The sequence below is a fragment of the Aulostomus chinensis genome, chromosome 5 (genome assembly GCF_037954235.1).
Source record: "Aulostomus chinensis isolate RoL2024-O1b breed Wild chromosome 5, RoL_Achi_v1.0, whole genome shotgun sequence".
NCBI lineage: Eukaryota > Metazoa > Chordata > Actinopteri > Syngnathiformes > Aulostomidae > Aulostomus > Aulostomus chinensis.
Window position 1 is genome coordinate 8,132,139 of NC_141324.1, and position 20,986 is coordinate 8,153,124.

General features: G+C 43.3%; 1 protein-coding gene across 1 annotated transcript in view; it reads right to left on the minus strand.

Moving 5' to 3' along the window:
• Positions 1-20,986, minus strand: part of cdh24b (cadherin 24, type 2b) — a 188,260-nt gene that overhangs the window by 80,686 nt on the left and 86,588 nt on the right. Inside the window, 1 exon segment of the mRNA XM_086202863.1 lies at positions 14,745-15,039. Within this exon segment, the coding sequence (XP_086058989.1) occupies positions 14,745-15,039 (295 nt within the window).

Genomic DNA, 20,986 nt, shown 5'->3' on the forward strand with positions numbered 1-20,986 from the left:
TGGAAAGAGGTGGAAGATACAGTTCACCAGGCAAGAACGGCATCTGCTCCAAGGCCTAATGGGGTCCCATATAAGGTCTACAAGAACGCACCAGATATCCTGAGGTTTCTCTGGAGGCTAACGAGGATAGTGTGGCAGAAGAAGACTGTGCCCAAGGCATGGCGTCAGGCAGGAGGAGTCCTAATCCCAAAGGAGGCAGAGAATATCAACTAATTTTGATCAATATCCCTGCCAAATGTGGAGGGTAAAATCTTCTTTTGCATAACTGTTAAGAGGATGTCCATATACCTTGAAATAAAACAGGTATATCAATACATCTGTGCAGAAGTCAGGAATCACAGGGTTCTCGGGATACTTGGAATACTCTAGCATTATTTGGCAGGAAAAAGGACCTCCAGTTAGTCTTCCTGGACCTTGCTAATGAGTTTGGGACATTGACCCATGACGTCCTGCACTACTGTGGGCTGCCTTCAGCTTCTTTCATATTCCAGACACCATACAACATTAGTTAAAACCTATTTCCATGACCTGCAGTTCTGCTTTACCCCCATCCACCCCCAATTTTATCACCCCTTGAATTTAGTATTATGGTGGGATGCACCATCTCACCCCTGGCCTTTACAACGGCAATGGAGGTCATCATCCAAGCTTCAAAATGGGTGGTAGGCGGGCAGTGGCTTAACTTGGACATGCGCCTCCCTCTTCTCAGAGCTTATATGGATGACATTACTATTCTGAACCCCATTTCCACATGTACTAGGAAGCTGCTCAGGAAACTCGAGGAGAATATGAGCTGGGCCCACATGAAGATAAAATCATCAAAGTCACATGATAATTCCATTGTTAAAGGAGTGCTTTCTGACCTTAGATTCTTTATCTGAAGTGACCCCATCCCAACAGTGTCTGAGCAGCCTGTTAAAAGCCTCAGAAAGTGGTATGATGCAAGCCTGAAAGACAAAGACCAGGTACAACAACTGTGGAAAAATATCCGTGGTGGACTACAGGTCATGGACAACACGCAGGTGCCTGGAAGACTGAACGTCTGATGCTTGCAGTTTGGACTTCTTCCCCAGTTGCTGTGGGCTCTTAAAGTTTTTGAGGTCTCAATCTCAATGGTGGAGAAGCTGGAACGAGGACTCACAAGCTACATCAAGAGATCCACAATGCCTTAGCACCATAAGGTCTCTATGGAGATTGCACCCTTAAACTGCCACTCACCAGTCTCAGAGAGGAGTTCAAGTGCACTAAAGCAAGGCTCCAGATAACACTGAGTGAATCCTGAGATGCGTGGGTAACAACGCACCAACTTTGGTGATAGGCCGCAAATGGAGACCAACCAGTGCAGTGGAGACATGTGGACATAGTGGGAATGTCCAGCAAGGAGGAGGAGGCCTCAGACTAACAGCTTGGCAGCCAGCTTGGAACACAGCCAAAGCACCAGAAGAAGAAATTGGTAGTAGAAGAAAAAGCCCTTGAGGAGGAATCAGCACGGAGGGCCAAGGCAGTATCCCTTGGTAAACAGGGACAATGGACACAATGGGAGAGTGTGAGAAAGATTTGTGGAGCGTGGAAGCAAAGCGGCTCAGCTTTATCATCAGAGCTACTTATGATGTCCCACCAACACCTAGGAATCTTCATCAGTGGATAGGTGAAGATCTAGGATGTGCCCTCTGCTCCAAGCCAGCTTCCCTCAGACACATATTGACAGGGTGTAAAGTCAGTCTTACCCAACGACATTACACTTGGTATCATAACCAAGTCCATAAGAGCCTTGCCACCACCCTGGAAAACAACTAAACTGGTACCAACACCTTACCACCAACAGTGCTCTACCCCCCCCCCCCCCCCCCCCCGCAGGTCACATTCGTCTGTGAGGGGGCAAAATTTGCCAGGAGCAGCCCCACACCATCGAAGCTCCACTATCAGTTTTGAGTAGCTTGTGACCGAAAGATGTTAATGGATGTTGGCCAGCAGCTTGTCTCCCCTCCAGAGATTGCAACCACGACCCTCAGACCTGACATGACACTCTGGTCCTACTCTCTGAAGAAAATCTTCCAACTCACCGTACCCCAGGAGGACTCAGTGGATGAAACTTACAAGCAGAAAAAGCTACGCAATGCCAAGCTAGCTATCTGAAGCACAACATCACAGCTGGAACACCGAAGTCCAACCGGTGGAAGCAGGGTGCAGAGGGTTTGTGGCAGCATCTACCACCAGGTTGCTGAAATATCTGGGAATCAGATTAAAGTGTCAGAGGCGGCTCTGGGTGGTTGGGTGGCTGCTGTACCCCCGTTTGAGGGTGTGACTTGGGGGACACACTGCAGGTATTTGATCAGCCTTGTAGGGCCTTCATCGATTGAGGGTGTCTAGTAATAATGGGAGAAACACCTAATGACAAAGACTAGTATACCACTGAAGATGTGATCCTTGGATCACCCTCCAATGGAGAGTGCCCTCCGAATTCTGCTGTGTCAACTATACATTGTCATTCTCTAGGTACATGCTCACACTTCAAGGATTGTTTATATCTCATCCTGTGTTTCTGAAATCTGTCCTTGCTGTTTCTTGCACCTACTGGTGAGTACATTTTCATTTTGAACCATCTAAATCAGAACCGTATTTTAAATATACTCAAAGGAGCCAGTGCTTAATTTATGAGCATTCTGTTTGTGTGTGCAACTGTCCTGAAATGCAATGTGGAGAAGGAATGGAGGCAGCTGGAAAACATTAAAGCAGATTGTGGATGGTTGGGAGACAGCTCAAAAATCTTCAAAAACAGCACAATCTGTGGATCTTCCATGTTTTCATCTCTTTGTGAAGTTTAATGGAATTTCAAATTTTCTATTAGACTGATGACTGCTGGTGGAACTGATGTGCCGCATCATTGTGTGTTAAACGGTGTTGATTTCTTGAGAAACAGTGTACTTTGAGTATAAGCATAGATGTTGCATACAATTATGTGTCAAGGCAACAGCGATTAACAAGGGGAAATATGGAGAGTAGCTTGTTTTGAACCCTTTCTCAGATGTTTGGCCATCGATTTAATTCCATGTTCCTGCTCTTCTAGTTGGCTATAAAAAAACGTTCACTTTCAATTTCAAAGTACTTTCTCTCCAAACCAGTTCCACTCTCTCAGTGACACAGACTACAAAGCATCCGCTATTGAATCCCTTTATGGTGTTGTGGCTTTTTCAGTACACGCACAGGGTTAGGTAAAGAGGGATGAGAAGAAGTCGACAGATATGTTTCTTTTGACAGCTGTGAAAACTCATCAGTCTGAGGGTTCAAACAGTTTGGCGGCGAAGTTGATGCAACAGGTGCAAGGAGTAGGCAAATCTATTGGTATGCAGGCTGCCAGCCATGTTACACAGCCAGTCACACTCCTCCAGGATCAAATATTCACGCTGCCATGCATCCATGTGGAACACATGCTCCAACCATAAGACATCAGATCTCTGGGGGAAAGGATCGCATCACACATCTTTTTACAGTTTTCCTCATTTGCTTCTCCTCCTGCCTATAAATTTTAGCCGATAATACATATACAGTATATGTATGTATGTATGTATGTATATATGTACTGTATGTATATGTGTGTGTGTGTGTTTATATCATCTCATCCTATTATTTAAACCTGTCAGACGTACAAATATATTCCATGAATAATACTCATGACATCATGGTGACATCTCTCATACTGGCTAGGGAACTGGTAGGAGAGTTAAAGTAGAAGCCATAATGAATCAGTCAGGATGTGAGAATGACAACAATCACCAAGAGTGACAGGAAGCCCACCAAGAAGATGAGATGCTGGAAGGGGTTACGTCTTGTGAACAGATACAACTCGGATGTTTTACTTAACTGACAAAATTTGCTTTATTATTATTTTTCTCTTTTTGTTTGTTTTGGGTGCGGTTGTAATTTTGTGGGAAATTCTGTTCACTCTACAGTATCACATACTGCTGGACGGTCACTAACACACACACACACACACACACACACAAGTTATATGTCTGGTCTCTGGTCATAGACATAAAAGTGTGTGTGTGTGTGTGTGTGTGTGTGTGTGTGTGTGTGTGTGTGTGTGTGTCCAGTCATAGATATATGAACAACTGAACAAACTGAACCAGTGTAGCTCCAAACTTTTTGATGCAACGCCTCACACAAATACATCTCCTCTGTGTTCCTGGTGTAACACATTTCTTCACTCATGAAAACTCTGGTTAACACAACATCTCTCTGACACCTTAAGCAATTTAATCAGATTTGCCAGACAAGTTCAGTGGGATTTTGATGGTCAAAGGTCAACATCAAACTGACGGGAACACTTTGGAGAGGCACACAACTGCAGTGAGCTATTTCTAGTTCAATTTAGTCTGAGTCCTATGACAAATGCCACAGTTAGATTACAGCATATCTAGTCGACTAAAAATCTGAGCATTTCAGTCATTAATGAGAAAAACAAACGGGGAAAAAAAATCCACTTACTATTTTTAGCAGCTGATTTACGTTCATATTTCGTGTTTTGACTAAAATGCGGTGTTTTAGTCATATTTTAGATGTTTTATTATTGGATTTAAAGGAGAGAACAAAACAGGGCTTTGTATTTAAGAAACAGCCCCAGCAACTTTGACTGCCATGTAGAAACATCCCAACATTTTGATCAGTGGAGCTCAACTGTGATAAAACCCCTAGTGGAAAAACTAAATCTTGAAATTTCAATAGTTATTACCTTTGCAGATTTGCAATAAAGGTTAGACATCTGTCTGTTTCATAAAATGAGTGAAAGCAAGTGAGAATAACACAGACAGTGTCATGATACTCTCAAGGTTAAACTTTACATGTCAGCATCCTTCTCCCAGAGTGCTGACACACATGCAGCTGACAGAAACCAACATTTTGAATACACAAGTTTTAAGTGGAGCGTTGGCTCACTCTCAGCCTCCCTTGCATCAGTGTCTCATTGGCCTGGATGACACAGCAGCTTCCCTCTTAAATGTCTAATGTAATCAGCCTTTGATAAGATCCTCCCAGCAGCGCTAGCTCCTCTGTCATGTGTGCAGCAAAGCGCCGTGGTAAATATTGAATCATCAAGTAAATATTGAAGCTATGATTGAGTGAACAACTCAATCTCTGGAATGAGCCGCTACGAGGAGCAGACGCTCATAAAGCAGTTGATAGGATTACTAAGTAGTGCTTGTCTCTGGCGCCACTCTCCTCAGGCCCTGCCCTGGCAGGCTGCTGCCAGGGTCATTGTTCTAGTTTGAGTTGAATGATTCAGTGCAGGCGAAACCTTGATGATTAAAAAAAAAAACTTTATGAGGCAGATGGCAAAGACCTCAGGCCTGATTTGCTGAACTTTAATACGCTAACCAGTTTGGGGGTGCATTATTTAAAATACTCCCCACTTTTCCGGCAAATTTAAAAGTTGTGCTTAAAGCATTTCCCCCCCTGCCTCTAAAGCTGCTTCAAATGGAACCCATTTTCAAGGGGCAGAGCGGAGTTTAAATGTAGATTAGAGTATTTTTTTTATCTATACAGGCGCTCTGCAGCCGTGCTCTGAATTACAATCTCAAACCAGTTTTTGTCAATTCAACATCTCACTGCAATAAACCCCTCCTATCTCCAGCCGTACCTCTCCCATTCCGAGCATGTCTGTTATATTGTACCAGATCCTTTTGGCAGTCACAGAAGTCTTATCAGGTCACTATGGCTGTGACATTCACTATGGCACAGTCTGATGAGTATAAGGGATTTTTTTTTTTTACCCGCTATCATTTCTTATTAAATGAAAAAAAGGATGATTTCACATAGCTGCACAGAATTACAGCCAAATATCCACAGCTTTCTAGCTATTATTTCCATTTTTTGCAACAGACTACGTCTTCTCTTTTTCACCATAAATGTTGTCTTCATTGTAAAACATCTACAATGTAGTGGTGAAGTCCGAAGTCCCAGAAGTAAAGCATGATTTATAGCTGTGCATCCAATCGATACTGTAACCTGACGTCCCTCTCCCTGGAAATGTAAGTACACGTTGCACAGATCCCCAACAGCTGTCACTGGTTCATCACATTGCATCTTGTTTCCTCCTACATTTCCCTCACCTCCTCTGGTCTGTACTCTTTTTGGCATTATATTTATTTCAAAAAGAGAAATGGTTGTAATCACATGTCCAACTTCCACTGGCTTTGTTTTGCACCCATGGCAATGCTTGCTATATATTTGCTGCCGTAAAGCCACTTGACAGTGTTTGGCTGCATAAACTGCACTGAAGGTTGAACTGAAGCACAAGTAACCCAACGTAGGCTGCAACTCAAGCTCAGGTTGGTGCGACTGACTATCCATCCATCCATTTTCTTCCGCTTGTTCCTATAAAGGGTTGCAGCAGGGCTGGAGCCTATCCCAGCGGCTACGGGCGAGAGGCAGGGTTCACCCTGGACAGGTTGCCAGTCCATCACAGGGCCAACATAGAGAGACAAGCAACCTCTCATACCTACGGTCAATTTAGAGTATCAATCAGCCTCGTCCCCAATTGCATGTCTTTGGACTGTGGGAGGAAGCCAGAGTACCAGAGAGAACCCACACAGGAACAGGGAGAACATGCAGACTCCACACAGAAAGACCCCGTGCCCGAGCCGGGACTTGAACCCGGAACCTTCTTGCTGTGAGGCGACAGTGCTGACCACTGCACCACTGTGCGTGCGGCTGACTAATTCTTGCCATTTTGGTTTACGTATGCCTAAGCATAAACCTCCACAAAGATGGGAGCAGAATTAAGTAGTAAATCACCAGTCAATGGAATCCATTATTCACAGGCAGGTGGAGTCAGGGTGGGTTACGCTTATCGCCAGTCACATCGGCTCCTCGTCCCCTTCAAAAGCAGCAGTTTCCTAACGAGCTTAAGTCCAGGCTGTAGAAAAACTGTCATTGTCCTGAAATAGAAGCAGCACTTGTACATGAAACAGCAACCCTAATAGACAGATTATGTCTTTAGTCTGGGTTCTTGTCAGTTCAAGTGATGAAAAATATTATATTTAGTGAGTCATACATTTGTGCTGTGTATCTGCAGGCAAATAATCAAAATGTGATTAAGACAAGACTAAGCAACTCTAGTTAGGGGCTGAGGGTTCGTTAGGTTCCACTTAAATGCGTAGATTCTGATGCTTCATACAGGTCAGTGACATAACATGAGTTTATGTTATGATTGGTGGGGTTGCAGCACAGTAGGAGGACACACCGTTGGAGTTAACTTTAATAACCAAACAACAAAGTACGATTAAAGTGGGCCCAGACGATATTTTGTAAATTATGTAATAACGCTGAAAGCGACAGTTCACCCAAAGAAAATGTAGTCATCATCTACTCTCTCACTGCACAGCTGTTGTTTCGCAGGTAAAAGACGGGGCAGACAGTGACAGCAGCATGGAGGAATTTCATGGTTTTCTTATGTCTTTTTTGTACTTAAAAGTTTGTCACCATTCACTTCAATTGTTTAAGAGATTACTGCAATACATTTTCCTGTGAAACTCCAGCAGTGTTTAAATATAAAAATTCACCCCAACCCTCCATGACATGAATTCAAGCTAATGTAACCGGCGACCATCCACAAATGATGTCGAAGCTGCTGGTAGCGCCTCACGCAGCTTCTCACGCTCTCTGAGTGATGGTTTGACTCGTGAGAGCGGGTGATATCGTAGCACAGTGCGCCATTGAGTCAAGAGTTTAACTAATGAGTTAACATTTAGCAGACAGGAGCAGAGCCATTTTAAGTCCCTGTTTCACACTGTTACTCATTCTGATGTCTGATGATGCAGATAGTTGAGAACAGTTTGATTAACTCAGTGATAAAATAGGATAAAGTTATACACGTGAGCACAGACATGGGAGAGGAAATGTGTTCCTCCCATGTGTTTTTCAGTTCACACCATCGTCAGTTCTCTATCCTAAGTGTTGCTACTCTGCTGCGCTGTTTTAGTTTCCCTTGAGTTGAACTTTACATGTCTGTAAAATACAAAAACTTGTAAACAAACACCATGGCCAGGCACCGCCATCTTGCCTGTGCCTGAAAACTCTCCTGTTTTCCATTTGACGGCTGCTGTGGTCTCAGAATGTTTCTCTTGCAAACAAAGAGTATCTCATAGCAAATTCCATACTGTCCTCCTTCAGAACACCCAAATGTTACTAAATATGCTCTAAAGTTTTACCCGCACTGCAGCGCCGGCAAAGCTAAAAAAGACATCGAGATTAGTCAGGAGGAGTCACAAAATTCTTTTTTTAATGTTCAATGAATATTCTAATAATAGAAAATATCCTGACCCTTCCCTAAAAATAATTTGCCAAAGGAAATGTGACAAGCCAGTATCACATGAGAAGTCACGCAAGGCATCGAGTTGCCCAGTTTTTGGCAAAAATAAAACAACATGAATTTTTTCACAACTTTCATGTCACGTCTTTACTTTATGTATCTCTCTGTGGAGTACTACTGATATCAGTATTGACTGTACTGATCCCTACTCTGGGCCAGCTTGTACCCACATCACCAAATCATCCTAAAATCTACCAGGAGCTCAGACGTCTTCATAGTGGTTGAACATGGCAGCTGTGGTGCACAAACACCAGGACCACAACCTGGAATCAGTCAGTCAGTCGCCGTCACTCTCGCAGGGCAACTCCCTCCCGGCCTTTAGACATTTGTATAAGTGCAGATTGTAAGAACAGCAATATAATAATGATTATAGCAAGCCACCACCCGCCAGTTTACAGTATAATTACAACCTGCCGACAAATAATTATACTGCGTCACCCCTGTTGTTAAATAATGGCCACAGGTACTTCATCAACCAAGGTACGGGGCCTTGTGTATCCTGAACACGGTGTTGTGACAGAATTCCAAATCACCCCTTCATCAAACCCAGAGCAGATTTGGCCGGCAATGCAGATTGATTGTATGAATGTAAATGCGTGTGTGTGTGTACGCGCACAGTGCATGATACCTTACTTCTTAATTATATGCACAAAGATAACGATGTAAACTGAGACTGATACAGCATTGTTCATAAGAGGTACTGCATGTGTCCTACATATAGACGCACTAGATGTCCTTCACTGTGAGCCACTTTTAATGTGTAACTGCACCAAAGGTCCTTTACAAACATTACAATCTGAAAAAGGGTAACCAGAATTCCCCAGACCCTTGAGTTCAGACTCTCTCTCTCTCTGTCTCTCTCTCTCTCACACACACACACACACACACACACACACACACACACACACACACACGGTTGGAACAATGCAGGGGAGAATATTTTCAATTTCCTTCTTGCCGAACATTGTGGCTTGACATGTAGAAAATCTTCAACCCTCATGAAAGCGGCAGCAGACATCACATAGGGTTCTCATTAACATATCACATGAACACGCATGACTGAGCTGTTCAGTCATTAGACCTGAGCAGGTTAATCTCTGTTTTCGCTTAATTATATCTCACAATATTAAGTTTAATCATTTGGAAATCGCTGGAGGCATAAGATGCTGCTTGTTTTGCATACAATATCAGTTCAGCTGCAAGGAGACACGACGTCAGCACAGAGGTGAACTTGACTAAGTCGCTCGAAACAATCAACTACGGATGAATTCTTCACCTCGACTCAAAGCCACAGTGATGCTAGCGAAATGTACCTCAGTTCAGCTCTTCCTGCATGTCATCATTTGCATGTATGTATGAATACGAGAACACATTTGATTTCTAACTCGTGCTTCATTGGCTACTATTTATTTTGTGCTTATGTGTGAGCCTGTTAATATCTGTGCAAGGAGGCTTTTTCAGGGTCATTTGCAAAATTTTTAAGGTCGCTCATCATAAAAACTGACCCTACATGCTTCATTTTTATACTGTGTGTGTGTGTGTGTGTGTGTGTGTGTGTGTGTGTGTGTGTGTGTGTGTGTGTGTGTGTGTGTGTGTGTGTGTGTGTGTGTGTGTGTGTGTGCGCGTGTGTTGGGTGATACAGTATGAGAGAAATTGTGGCTTTCCCACATTAGAGGGAGGCAGCTTCAACTCAGTTCCTGCGGTATCATGACCCATGTAGCAGCTCACTCAACACTCAGCTGCCCCCGGTGAAGTGGAATCAGCTCTCTGGCATGGCAGGTCCTCATTCCAAGTGATATTAAATCCAAATTCTTTAGCGCAGCCCATCATCAGGGGAGGATTTCAAGTCTCTCTGCTGTCGTTCCCTGACAACTAATCAAGCGTTAGCCATTTTCAGCACTTAATCATGGATCTGAGCAACATTCTCCAGCTGCACCTTTCCACCTACCACTCTGCTCCCCTCTGCAGCCATGCTAGGTGTGCATGACAGTATCTAACACGGTAGACCGCATCTTTCTCAGTGGGGTTTGCCTAGCTGAGAGTCAACCTGTGGGTCTAACTAAAGAAAAAGAAGAACTGATGTGATCAAATGATCTCAAATGTGATCACTTTCTAATGATGATGATGATGATGATGATGATGATGATGGTAGGATCGCTGCATGTTCCACCAGCCAGTCGCCATCATTCATCGTCCGTGTCACCTTTTGAGATTCCTGCCACTTGATGTGAAAGTTTGATTCTGCTTTTTACGACTAACAGTTCAATTTACAAACTCTTTTCTTCATTTCACCTCACAAACCTTTAAGACCAGACTATCGAGAGTGTCGTGCTGGAGAGAGGGGCACCGACCAGGGATCCAGGATCCTCGGGTCAGGTTCCCCTTCATGTCATATTCTCTGCCTAACTAAAAAATGTTCCTCCTTTGAAATCACCCATGACTTTGCAATTTCACAAAAAACTACAATAAAGGTTAGAACTTAATTCAATCACTTCATCTTTGGACTCTCAGATTCACACTCAGAGATGCTGCACAGGTAGCAAAAGCTCACTGGTCGCCTGTTTGTTTAATACAGCCCAGGCAAATAGTGGACCAAAAATAAACGGAAGGAAGGGAAGAAAATGAAAGGATACCAAAGTGTACTGACACACTGGTGACCTGTCCAGGGTTAACCCTGCCTCTCACCCAAAGGCTGCTGGGATAGGCTCCACCCCCCTGGTGACCCTTAACAGGATAAATGGTAGATGGATGAATTTGAACCATGGAGAAGACCCCTGACCCAGAGCTGCATGATTTTTTTTTTCATATGATGTCAATTCCAAAGATACTTTTTTTTGCCAACATTTCATCACGCAGAAAACAAACTCAAATTGTTGGAAAAATTCAAGCTGAGATGATTCATTTGATAAAAAGCTTGCAGAAGTTTGGACATTTTGATCGATTCAGTTGAAAAAGGTGATGTGCATTAGCACGTAAATTTCCTCAGTGGAGCTCTGCTGCTGGATAAATGAACGCAAACGACCACTGGATGGTGAATGATGGGAGGCGGGATTACAACTGAATGCGTGAAATGAGTTCAAACGCACGCGCTTGTTTACCCACATGCTGCAGAACTTGAATGCTTTGTGTTTGGTCGTTTCTGAGCTCAAATTAAAGTGCACGAACTAAATGGCTGGATTATATCAGATGATGCATTTGAGACTTTGTAAACAGACATTTTGTATAGTTTTGCTGTTGTTAATAATCAGCCCTCAGGTATTTGCAATTTTGTATGCGACACAGATTGTGTAGCCAGAAGGTGACAGAAACATTCCTTGATTCACACTCAGAGATGCTGCACAGGCAGCAAAGCTCACTGGTAGCCTGTTTGCTCAACACAGTCCAGGCAAACAGTGGACTAAAAATAAAGGGAAGGAGGAGAAGAAAATGAAAGGATTTCCAAGTGTATTGACAGATTTGCAGATAACAAATATCTCTATGTGTCAAGGAGGTGTCAGTCTCCACAAGCCTCCAGCAACAAGTTTCAGGCTGTTTCTGTGTTCTGGATTCACCAGGAAGTCAAACAGAGAAGAAAAAAGAAAAAAAAACCTCACCATGAATTCACAACATCTAACAGTGAGTAAGTGATGTCTTTACCAGTTAAAGTTCGGGATTTGAAAGCCTTGATGTCAGATGGTCTTGTAAAGTAGATTTCTAGCAATCTGATGTCTAAAAATACTTTCAAATGTGGCACAGTGATGTCATCACGCAGATGGCAGCTTTTGCTACAACTAAATCACGGTGAATAAATTAAAAAAAAAAAAGAGCCGATTTCAATCAAAATCCAAGATTAATTTACATCAGCAGGACTTGGCCTTGTTTTGGACGCAAGATTCAGAATTTCTGTTCAGTTAGAAACAAACTCTTCTAGAGCTGAACATCATAATACACACAGTCACTGCAGTATTATGTCCACACCAGAGAAAACCTCCTTTCATATTCATTTTGATGACAGCTACACAGGACGCCCCTTTTATAGGAATGCATTGTGAACGGCCTCCTAGAAGGTGGTCGTGTTTTGTCCAGGAAATAAAAGCTGTGTCACCCGTGCTGTCCCAACCTCTGATTGAAGACTATTTTGACACAGTAACATCCCCGTTGATTTCCAAATGTTTGTTCATGTCACGTTTCGCGTTGCACCCCTCAAATGAGGGCTTTCAGCACCTATATTTTTGCTGTATTTCCATTTTCTTCAGTTTAAGAGACACTTTTACCATTAAAAGCTGCTTCAGTCAATCCGGTCCGCTCCGAGGTAGAAATAACACAGTTGTGTCCTGTTGGCGACTTCTGTTTCTGCATCTTTCGTTATCTTTGTTCTGAGTATGGCAGGAGAGTGAACACATGAGAGATGAGACGGGTAAACCAGAGAGATACGTAACGAGTGCATGTTTTTCAGAGCTGAGACTTTAAATAGTTTTACTTTATGTTAAGCTTTGTAGATTACTCGCTCAAACTAGTGCAATAACAACAGCTCTGTCTGCTCCTCTCTGGATTGAGGCTTCAGTTCAACTGCCATGCAGTTGCTGTTTATTTATGGTATTACTGAGAGAAAAGAGGCAACAAATTGGGTCTCAGTGGAAAAGTCCCATCACTGCACATTTCGACTTTCAAATCACATTAGGTGACATGTTGATGCCTCACAGCCTTCATATGACTTGGATTTAAAACATGAGAATTAGAAAAACCTTCACATAAAGTAAAAATGTATTATAAAGGAATATTGTATTTTATTTGAATGTATTTATGCATGGGTTAAAGCCAACTTTTTTGCCTGTTTTACTCCAAATTTAGAATTTATGAATTTATAAGACTGTTTTCCTTCTCTTTTTGTCTCTGATTTTAATCATCTCCTCCTTTTAGACATTATTGATTTTCTTATTTACTCTGCCCTTCCTTTCCTGTATTGATTCTACATTTACAATTCATTTCTTTAATTCACTCATTTAAAAACACATTTTTCTTTTAGTTTTATAGTCACACACTTTCTTTTATTTCTGGCCTCTCCTCCTGTCAAAGGAGCTTCCCACTGCTGCTGGGTGATTCGTCACATCGCAACTGCTGCTTCTCTCTAAAAATCTTGACCTGTTCTACTCCACACGTGATCTGAGGTAACGTGTAAATATAACTGAATAGTATTCCAGTAGCATTTCTATTACATGATGTCACTTTTCCAGCCAGTGAACGTGCCTACCTCACAGTCTCAGCTGGTCACACGCCTGCAGCCTCCCAGCAGGCTGACCACCTGCCGGCAAGCAAGACTCACACTGTGCCCAAAATCACTCTGATATTTACTGTCAGACATTTTATTTAAGTGTACAACAACCAGAGACCAAGAGTCTTGTGGTGTCTGAAAATCACTCCTTTCTTTCCTGTGAAGGTTACTGTGCTGTATGCACAGCTTGATTCCTACGACGGCAAAAGTCCGGAGACTCCTCTGGTCTGGCGTGTACGTGATCATGCCGGATGTTTCTGATAATGACGTGAATGCGTTTAAAAAGGGATCTTGTTGCTACAGGGATGCTGCTTCTCTGTATGCTTCCAGAAGCTGGCCAATCAAAGGAAATGGTTTTCTGGGTGGGGGGCCTTGAAGAGACGAGATGTAACAGTCACAGGATGAACTGAAGGCGTGCATGAAGGGCCAGAATCAGACAAGTGAGGATTTAATCTAAACGGTGAATCATGTAAAACTCATCCAGCGGACAGAATGAGTGAGGGAGGCAGGGATTTTTATGGATTTTTTTGTGGGCTTCTATCAAAGTTGTCTTTCCCTCAAACAGCTCAAGGATGTAAATGTTGGTCTGAAAAAATGAAATAAATAAATAACATCAATAACTGTTAATTTGTCTGTCAATAATTTACCAGAATATTTATTGAGTTTGTTTTACCTCTGGATATTTGCCTTTTTTATTCATATGGTTGTCATATTAAATAATCTTTCTATCGAATAACTGGCAAAGGTGAGGGGGGGTTTGTGGGACAAATCAGGACAAGTGACATTCCAAACATTAAAACAAGTAATGCATGTATAAATGTAATGTAATACAAAAAATAAAAGAATAACACAGCATTTCCCAAAAGTAATTTGATCATTTTCTCAATAATAGGCAAGTTTTGTTCAGATTTAATTGTTTTTTCAAATTTGGTGTATTACATATTTTACATACAATATTGTTTTTTCGCTATGTTTGAAATACATGCTGTGAAACAAGTAGTGATGATTATCTTAATAATTTACCAAAATATTTCAAATTGTGTTGTTCATTTATGTACATCTACACTGTTGATGGTTATTATCCTGAGTAGAATGAGTCAGATGTGCCCACCCAGCATCCAGTACCTATATTTGCCATCTCAGGCACGGTGGCGGTGTAGGGGCCTTCGTCAAAGATGGGTGGGTTGTCGTTGATGTCCTGCACCCGAATTATGAACTGTGACGAGGGTTCTAGGGCGCGGTCCGTCTGCCTGTCGGTGGCCGTGGCGATGAGACGGTACTCGTCCTTCTCTTCACGGTCCAGCGGTTTGGTGACGTGGATGTTACCTGTCTTCTCATCAATCACAAAGACAGAGCCCGCCCCCTCACCTCGCAGGACGTATTTAGTGCGTCCATCATTTCTGTCCATGTCAGTGTGGAGCTAGGTGAGAAAATGGGAAGAGGAGGGAGAAAAAATGGGGAGAAAGAAAATAGGGAGGCGGGCAAAAATATCAGGGAGGAGGAAGTGGGAGGATGGAGAAAGTGGATTGCGAGAGGTAAGGACAGACAGGAACGTGAGGGGTGGGAAGGAAAGACAAGAATAAACACCAGTTAAAAATGAAGTCAGGCAGGGAAGACAAAACAAGCAGATTATCTTCTGCATGTCTCCAGGATATAATGAATTCTAACAGAGATAGAAACAAAAAACATGCACAGTTATATTTCCCTCTTTCACACAAAGGCGTTTCTCTCCCCTGCACCGCGGCTCTCTTTGGCTGGAGCACCGCAGGTATGAACCAGGATGTCCTTAATCTCAATGATATCCACAACACATGCTCTCTTGCTCACTCTTAAGCCCTCGATTCACTTTTTGAGCAGCTGTGGACGGCGAGAGCTTACTAGTCCAGGCACATGCAGAGCCCTGACTGTTTAATGAAAGCACCAAATCAAAGTAATAATGAACAGTAGGCCAATCAATTATTCCCTGACTAATCGGAGTGTATGAGGCAGAGCGCAGGGCTCCATGGCACTGGGACGTGCTGTATCGATCTGGAGCCCGTGTTGAGCTGTATTGGATCAGCTCCTGGTGGGATGGCTGAGCAACCAGTGTCCTCTCATGCAGGGAGAGGTAATATCAGGGAACGCTCCACACCGTCCTCCATCCCCGAAGAGAGATTCAATCTTATTATCCCATACCTACGTGGATCGAATGGTAACTATGGCCAAAAAAAGAATGCTACATTGTCCCCTCTCACAACAAAAAAAGTGCAACTTCAGATGGACAGAGGGGCAGGCATCATCTAGGGAAGGGATGCATTGTTGCGTGGCAACACTTGAGCATATTCACCAAGAGAAATGAGAATGACTAGTGTGAATCAAAATGTTCATTTACTTTGAGAATGGCCATTTTTTACTCCGGGGGAAATAGGATGGATACGCCAGCTTCCCAGGGGGTAAACGATAAGTACGGGTGTTGACAAGCTTGTTTATGGCTTAGGAAGCAATCATAAGTTTGCACTGTCTGTAAGTTGAAGCTTAAAACTGCAGGAACAATTTGGCACAAAGTCAAAAAGTTAAACAGCACTTCACCTTCAAAAGATGCCTTTATTTAAACGACAATGCAAATTGGAAAATCTGAAAGCACTCTAGCCAGCAGAGAGGAAGTTGTGTAAAGCACAAGCACTTAGGAAACTGAAAAGGCTTTTCTCTGTACCAATGCACTCAGTAAAGTAAGCAAGGGGGGCGATCTTTAATCAGCTGGGCCACAAACAGCCCCGGCATGCTCGTGCTAGCTCAGCGTCTTAAGTTTGCTCTACAAACTAATCAAAGTGTGTTAAAGTCAGTCCACCCTGGCAAGCAGTTTTCTCCTTATGCTTTTTCCCGTCAGTCTTCATGATCCACTGTGAAGCAGGTGTGTGTGTGTGTGTGTGTGTATGTGTGTGTATGTGTGTGTGTGTGTGTGTGTGTGTGTGTGTGTGTGTGTGTGTGTGTGTGTGTGTGTTAGCTCTTAGAAAGTTATGGAAGCTTTGGTAAAATAAGAGTTCTTTGAAAAGCCTCTATGGACATCTTGATGTTTTATGCCTGCTGTGAAAAGGAAAGCCGAGTGCTTCATGGCCAAAAGACAGATTTTAACTCACTAGCACGTCTTTCTCAGTAAAGTCTTGTAATGACAACAGCTTGTTTGCACACTTTTTTTCCATCCAAATTCAGCTCTAACTCATCAATATTTTCCAGTCATCTGCATGCTTGTATCCGCAGCTTTTGTTCTCCAGACATTTGTTCCTCTTCTGTTTTGCTGGATGGGGACTTGGAGCTGTGTCTGTCTGATTGTAGACTATGGCCCAGCTGATCTGGTTATGTGAGATACAGCATATCTATAGTCTGTCCGATGGTGTGTTCACGAGCAACAGGATAATTAAAGCGTGAACATTTTAAGTTTGACTGAATGCTTGTAAAACTAGGAATATTTAACTAAAGCCCGTTTGACCAAATATGTGCTAACCCCCTCTTACTTCTGGCTTTTGTCTGCGATGGGAACAGCTTTGGTCGCCGTTCTCTCACCAGCTGCTCGACTTTTAAAGTGGTTTGACCTGGGTTAAAACTTAGATGCACACAGGTGTGTGAAATGAGGGGCGTGTGTCTGTGCCCAGCCCTGGTGCTCTCCTGCCAGGTGACGTTGACTTCATTCAAAAGTCGTACTAAGAACTGACGGGCAATCTCACGTTTACAATCATGTGATCTCAAATGGCTGCAAGTCTTACCGAAGGAAAAAATGAGCCCATCTCCCTCATCGCATCGACAGAAAAATGTTCTTGGCCAGAGCCAGCAAGGAGCTGCGCCCTGCATAACTCCTCCCTCATTTTATTGATTTATCTAAGTGATGTTTGAATACAGGTTGACAAAATCCAGAGCATGTGTTTCTTTTTAACTTTTACTTTACCTTCTGTATATTTTTCACTCAATTTAAATAGGTCAGAGCTCCTGTGAAGGTGATCAATGTATCTACATCAACCTACACAGAGACATGCTCTCATCCATCGGCTGCGGCGGCTAGCGAGTGGGGCCAATTGGCCAAAACACCGGCTGGTCGGGGCCACCAGGAGAGCCCGGATCTTCTCTCTCCCCTGAAGGAAGAGCCATTAACCATTAAAGTCTTTACAACCCTGCAGCTTAACGAGGGGACTTAACGAGCTTCTTAATGAGGCCCCGGCCATCATTACCACGGTGAGTGGCGGCGGCGGCGCTGATTGAAAGCCCTGCCTGCTCTCATTCTGGAGCAGAAGAGCCCAGCCCAAGGAAACAAAATCCATTTAAAGATGACCTCTAACCCTCATCCGCACCCCCAAGATTAACGTTAATAAAGAAAATGCAGATGTATTGGCTTTGGACATTTTATTGCTACTGGGGGGGGGGGGGGGGGGGGCTTCAGAGCATCTTTCAACCACCTGCCAGTGTACAAAAATACCCAAACAATGTTACAACACATCAGATATTTTACACCTACTTTAATAATACGACAGCTCATAACTCTTGCCTTCATATCCCCTGATATACCATCAAATATTTCAAGAGCCAAACAATATGAAGCCACTGGCCACAAAAGCCAAATTTATTGACGTGTCACCTCTGCTTGGAGAGTGATTTCAGTCCGATATGCTCCCATTTCCCTCGTCTCTGGTGCCTGCATGTTACACCCGGCCTCCCCAGACTCCTAAATCTCTTCAATTACTTATATTATCCTAAGGTAATATGCTTATACTCATATACTCAATTTCACATTTTTGCAATAACCATAAATCATGAGGCGAGAAGGAAAAGTGGTCTCTGCCAACCTCTAAATCACTTAAATAACGAATACCCCGTATACACAATTTCACATTCCTGCTGCATAATAAATCATGAAAAAAAACCACCAGGAAAATGTGTTTTTTCCACAGCTGCACATTAGTCTAATGAATGTGGAGATTTCCCCCCACAAATTTTGTGTGTGTGTGTGTGTGTGTGTGTGTGTGTGTGTGTGTGTGTGTGTGTGTGTGTGTGTGTGTGTGTGTGTGTGTGTGTGTGTGATGGCTGCAGAAATTCGACTGGCAGCTTGTGTAAAATGCCAATAGGTGCAGAGTGGCAGTGCAGGCACTGTGGCAAAGTTCCCAAACACATCAGAGAGAGTTTGCAAGAGCAGGTAAGAATATCACTGATCTCCTCTGCAAGCCCTTGAAGGAGAGGAACCTATCCATCCCGTGTGGTGACTTCAAAAGAACCAGAGATCTACAGGAGAACTGGGAGGCCCACGGGCCAGGCCAACTCCACAACAAGGCTGGGTGGAAGTTTCGCCGGGAGCTGGGACTGAGCCAGCTCTTTCGTATCAGCCATGGAGTGTCAAACAGAACAGAGGGGACGGGGGCGCAAATCGATTTGAAGCATGCCCCCCAATTCTGAGGGATGTGTGAAGAAAGAGTCCAATCTGGGAATTCAACAGCAAAATTAATTTGGGACAGGGCCCATATGAGTTCAGAGAGTCTGTTTGAAATGAAACTGTGCCTTGTGGCCAGCTTACCTACAGTACCACTGAGATAGCATAATTTTTCTTGAGGGTACTTGTGAGTGCTTGTGTGTGTGTGTGCATCTGTGTGCACATGTGAAAAACAGGTGAAAATGTGTGGGTATGTAAGCCAAAGGGAGTTTAAAGACAGAGGTATAATGACTCTGAGTCTCCTTCTGCCATGGTTAACCTCCACTTGGCACAGTTGTTGCTCAGAATGAACAAGGAGCCAAGGTGTGACCAAGAATGTGCGTGTGTGTGTGTGTGTGTGTGTGTGTGTGTGTGTGTGTGTGTGTGTGTGTGTGTGTGTGTGTGTGTTTTCAAGCGCCTGCGGCACCTGACCTGGAGAGAGAAGAAACCGCTGAGAGAGAGCCAGCAGAAGTGTGGGGTGTTAATAGAACACAGCAGAAAGCTGAGGCCAACCTCTACACAGTGACTAATAATTAAAGTCAACAACTCTCGGGGCTTGCTGTGATCAGCTCTACCATCATCAGATATCTTCACGTTCGCTCCCATCTGGAGCAACAAACACATCCCCATCTGGCCCTCAGGAGAGCAAGATACAACACACACCTACACACACATTTGGTGTAATAACTAAGTTAAGAGAAAAGTATTTGGGAGGGAGTAAAGACACATTATACACGATCCTCCCTAGAATTATCAATATTTTTTTAGACACTCCACCATGTCTCCTAATATCACAAGTTAACCTCCATTTTGATTTTATTATCCTATTAAATTAAATGGAGTGATACGTTTCATATATCCAAATCAAAAGTGTCCTCCAAAGAATAACGACCAAGGTTGTACATGACAGCAGCCATAAATGACCTCTGTGGACGTTTGTGGTAATTATGACTGGAGCAAAGCAGGAAATCATATGACATCAGTTTGAGCAGGAAAGCCAGCATAGGGAGGAAGGTCGAATGCAAAGTTTGATGACTTATAACGATCCGTCTGTAAAAAATAGTCTTCTTGTACCTTCTCAAGCATCATTTGGAGTTTTTCACATGAAACCAAGCCAACCAGCGGGCAGATAAATCATGGGCATAAAATATTGGATTAACTGCAAAAAGATCACATGAATACAGAAAAGTGGGAAAGCTACAAGACTGTGTACATAATTCTCTTAAATTCAGGAACAACTCGCCCCACAAGGCCGTCCAAGTCCTTGTAGCTGTGCGTAGCCCTGGATTGAGGGCGGTGTATCACTTGTTCATGAGATGGCTAATAAATGCTGTTTTTCTTTTTTAAAAAAGCGTGATATCATTCAAATATCACTTCTCTATTGGCTGGCTCATGGTGAGTCGACCTGAGATGCTACTGCCTCACAGCAGGAAGGTCCCGGGTTCGAGTCCCAGGTCCTTTCTGCGTGTTCTGTGTGGAGTTGGCATGTCCTCCTGATGTCTGTGTGGGTTTCCATCAGGGGGCTGTATCGGCTTCTGTCTGTGCTCCTGTCATGACTCCTGATTGTTATCTTTATGTGAGATATTACAGATTCTCTATAAGAGTTATCGGGCTCTGAGAGTCTAAAATGGGCTTTATCCAATTGCAAGCATTGCTTTTCCTTTGTTTCATGCTCATCAAGAAAAAAAGGAAGAGGACGCCTGAGTGAAGGTTCGTGGGGTAACATTGAAGCAAAAATGGAGGCGTTTTTGTTTATCTTTGATGGATTCACCTGTCAGCGATCTGTTTGATCCATCTGACACCTCTCCTCTTGTGTTTTTAGCTTTGGAAAAGTGAAAAATATTACAGGCCCCTCTAAACTTTGAGGATATCTGCTGTCAGACTAGCAGGTTCCATGTGCACGTTTTGGTGATTCCGTTGTTCCCAAAGCTTGGCGGCT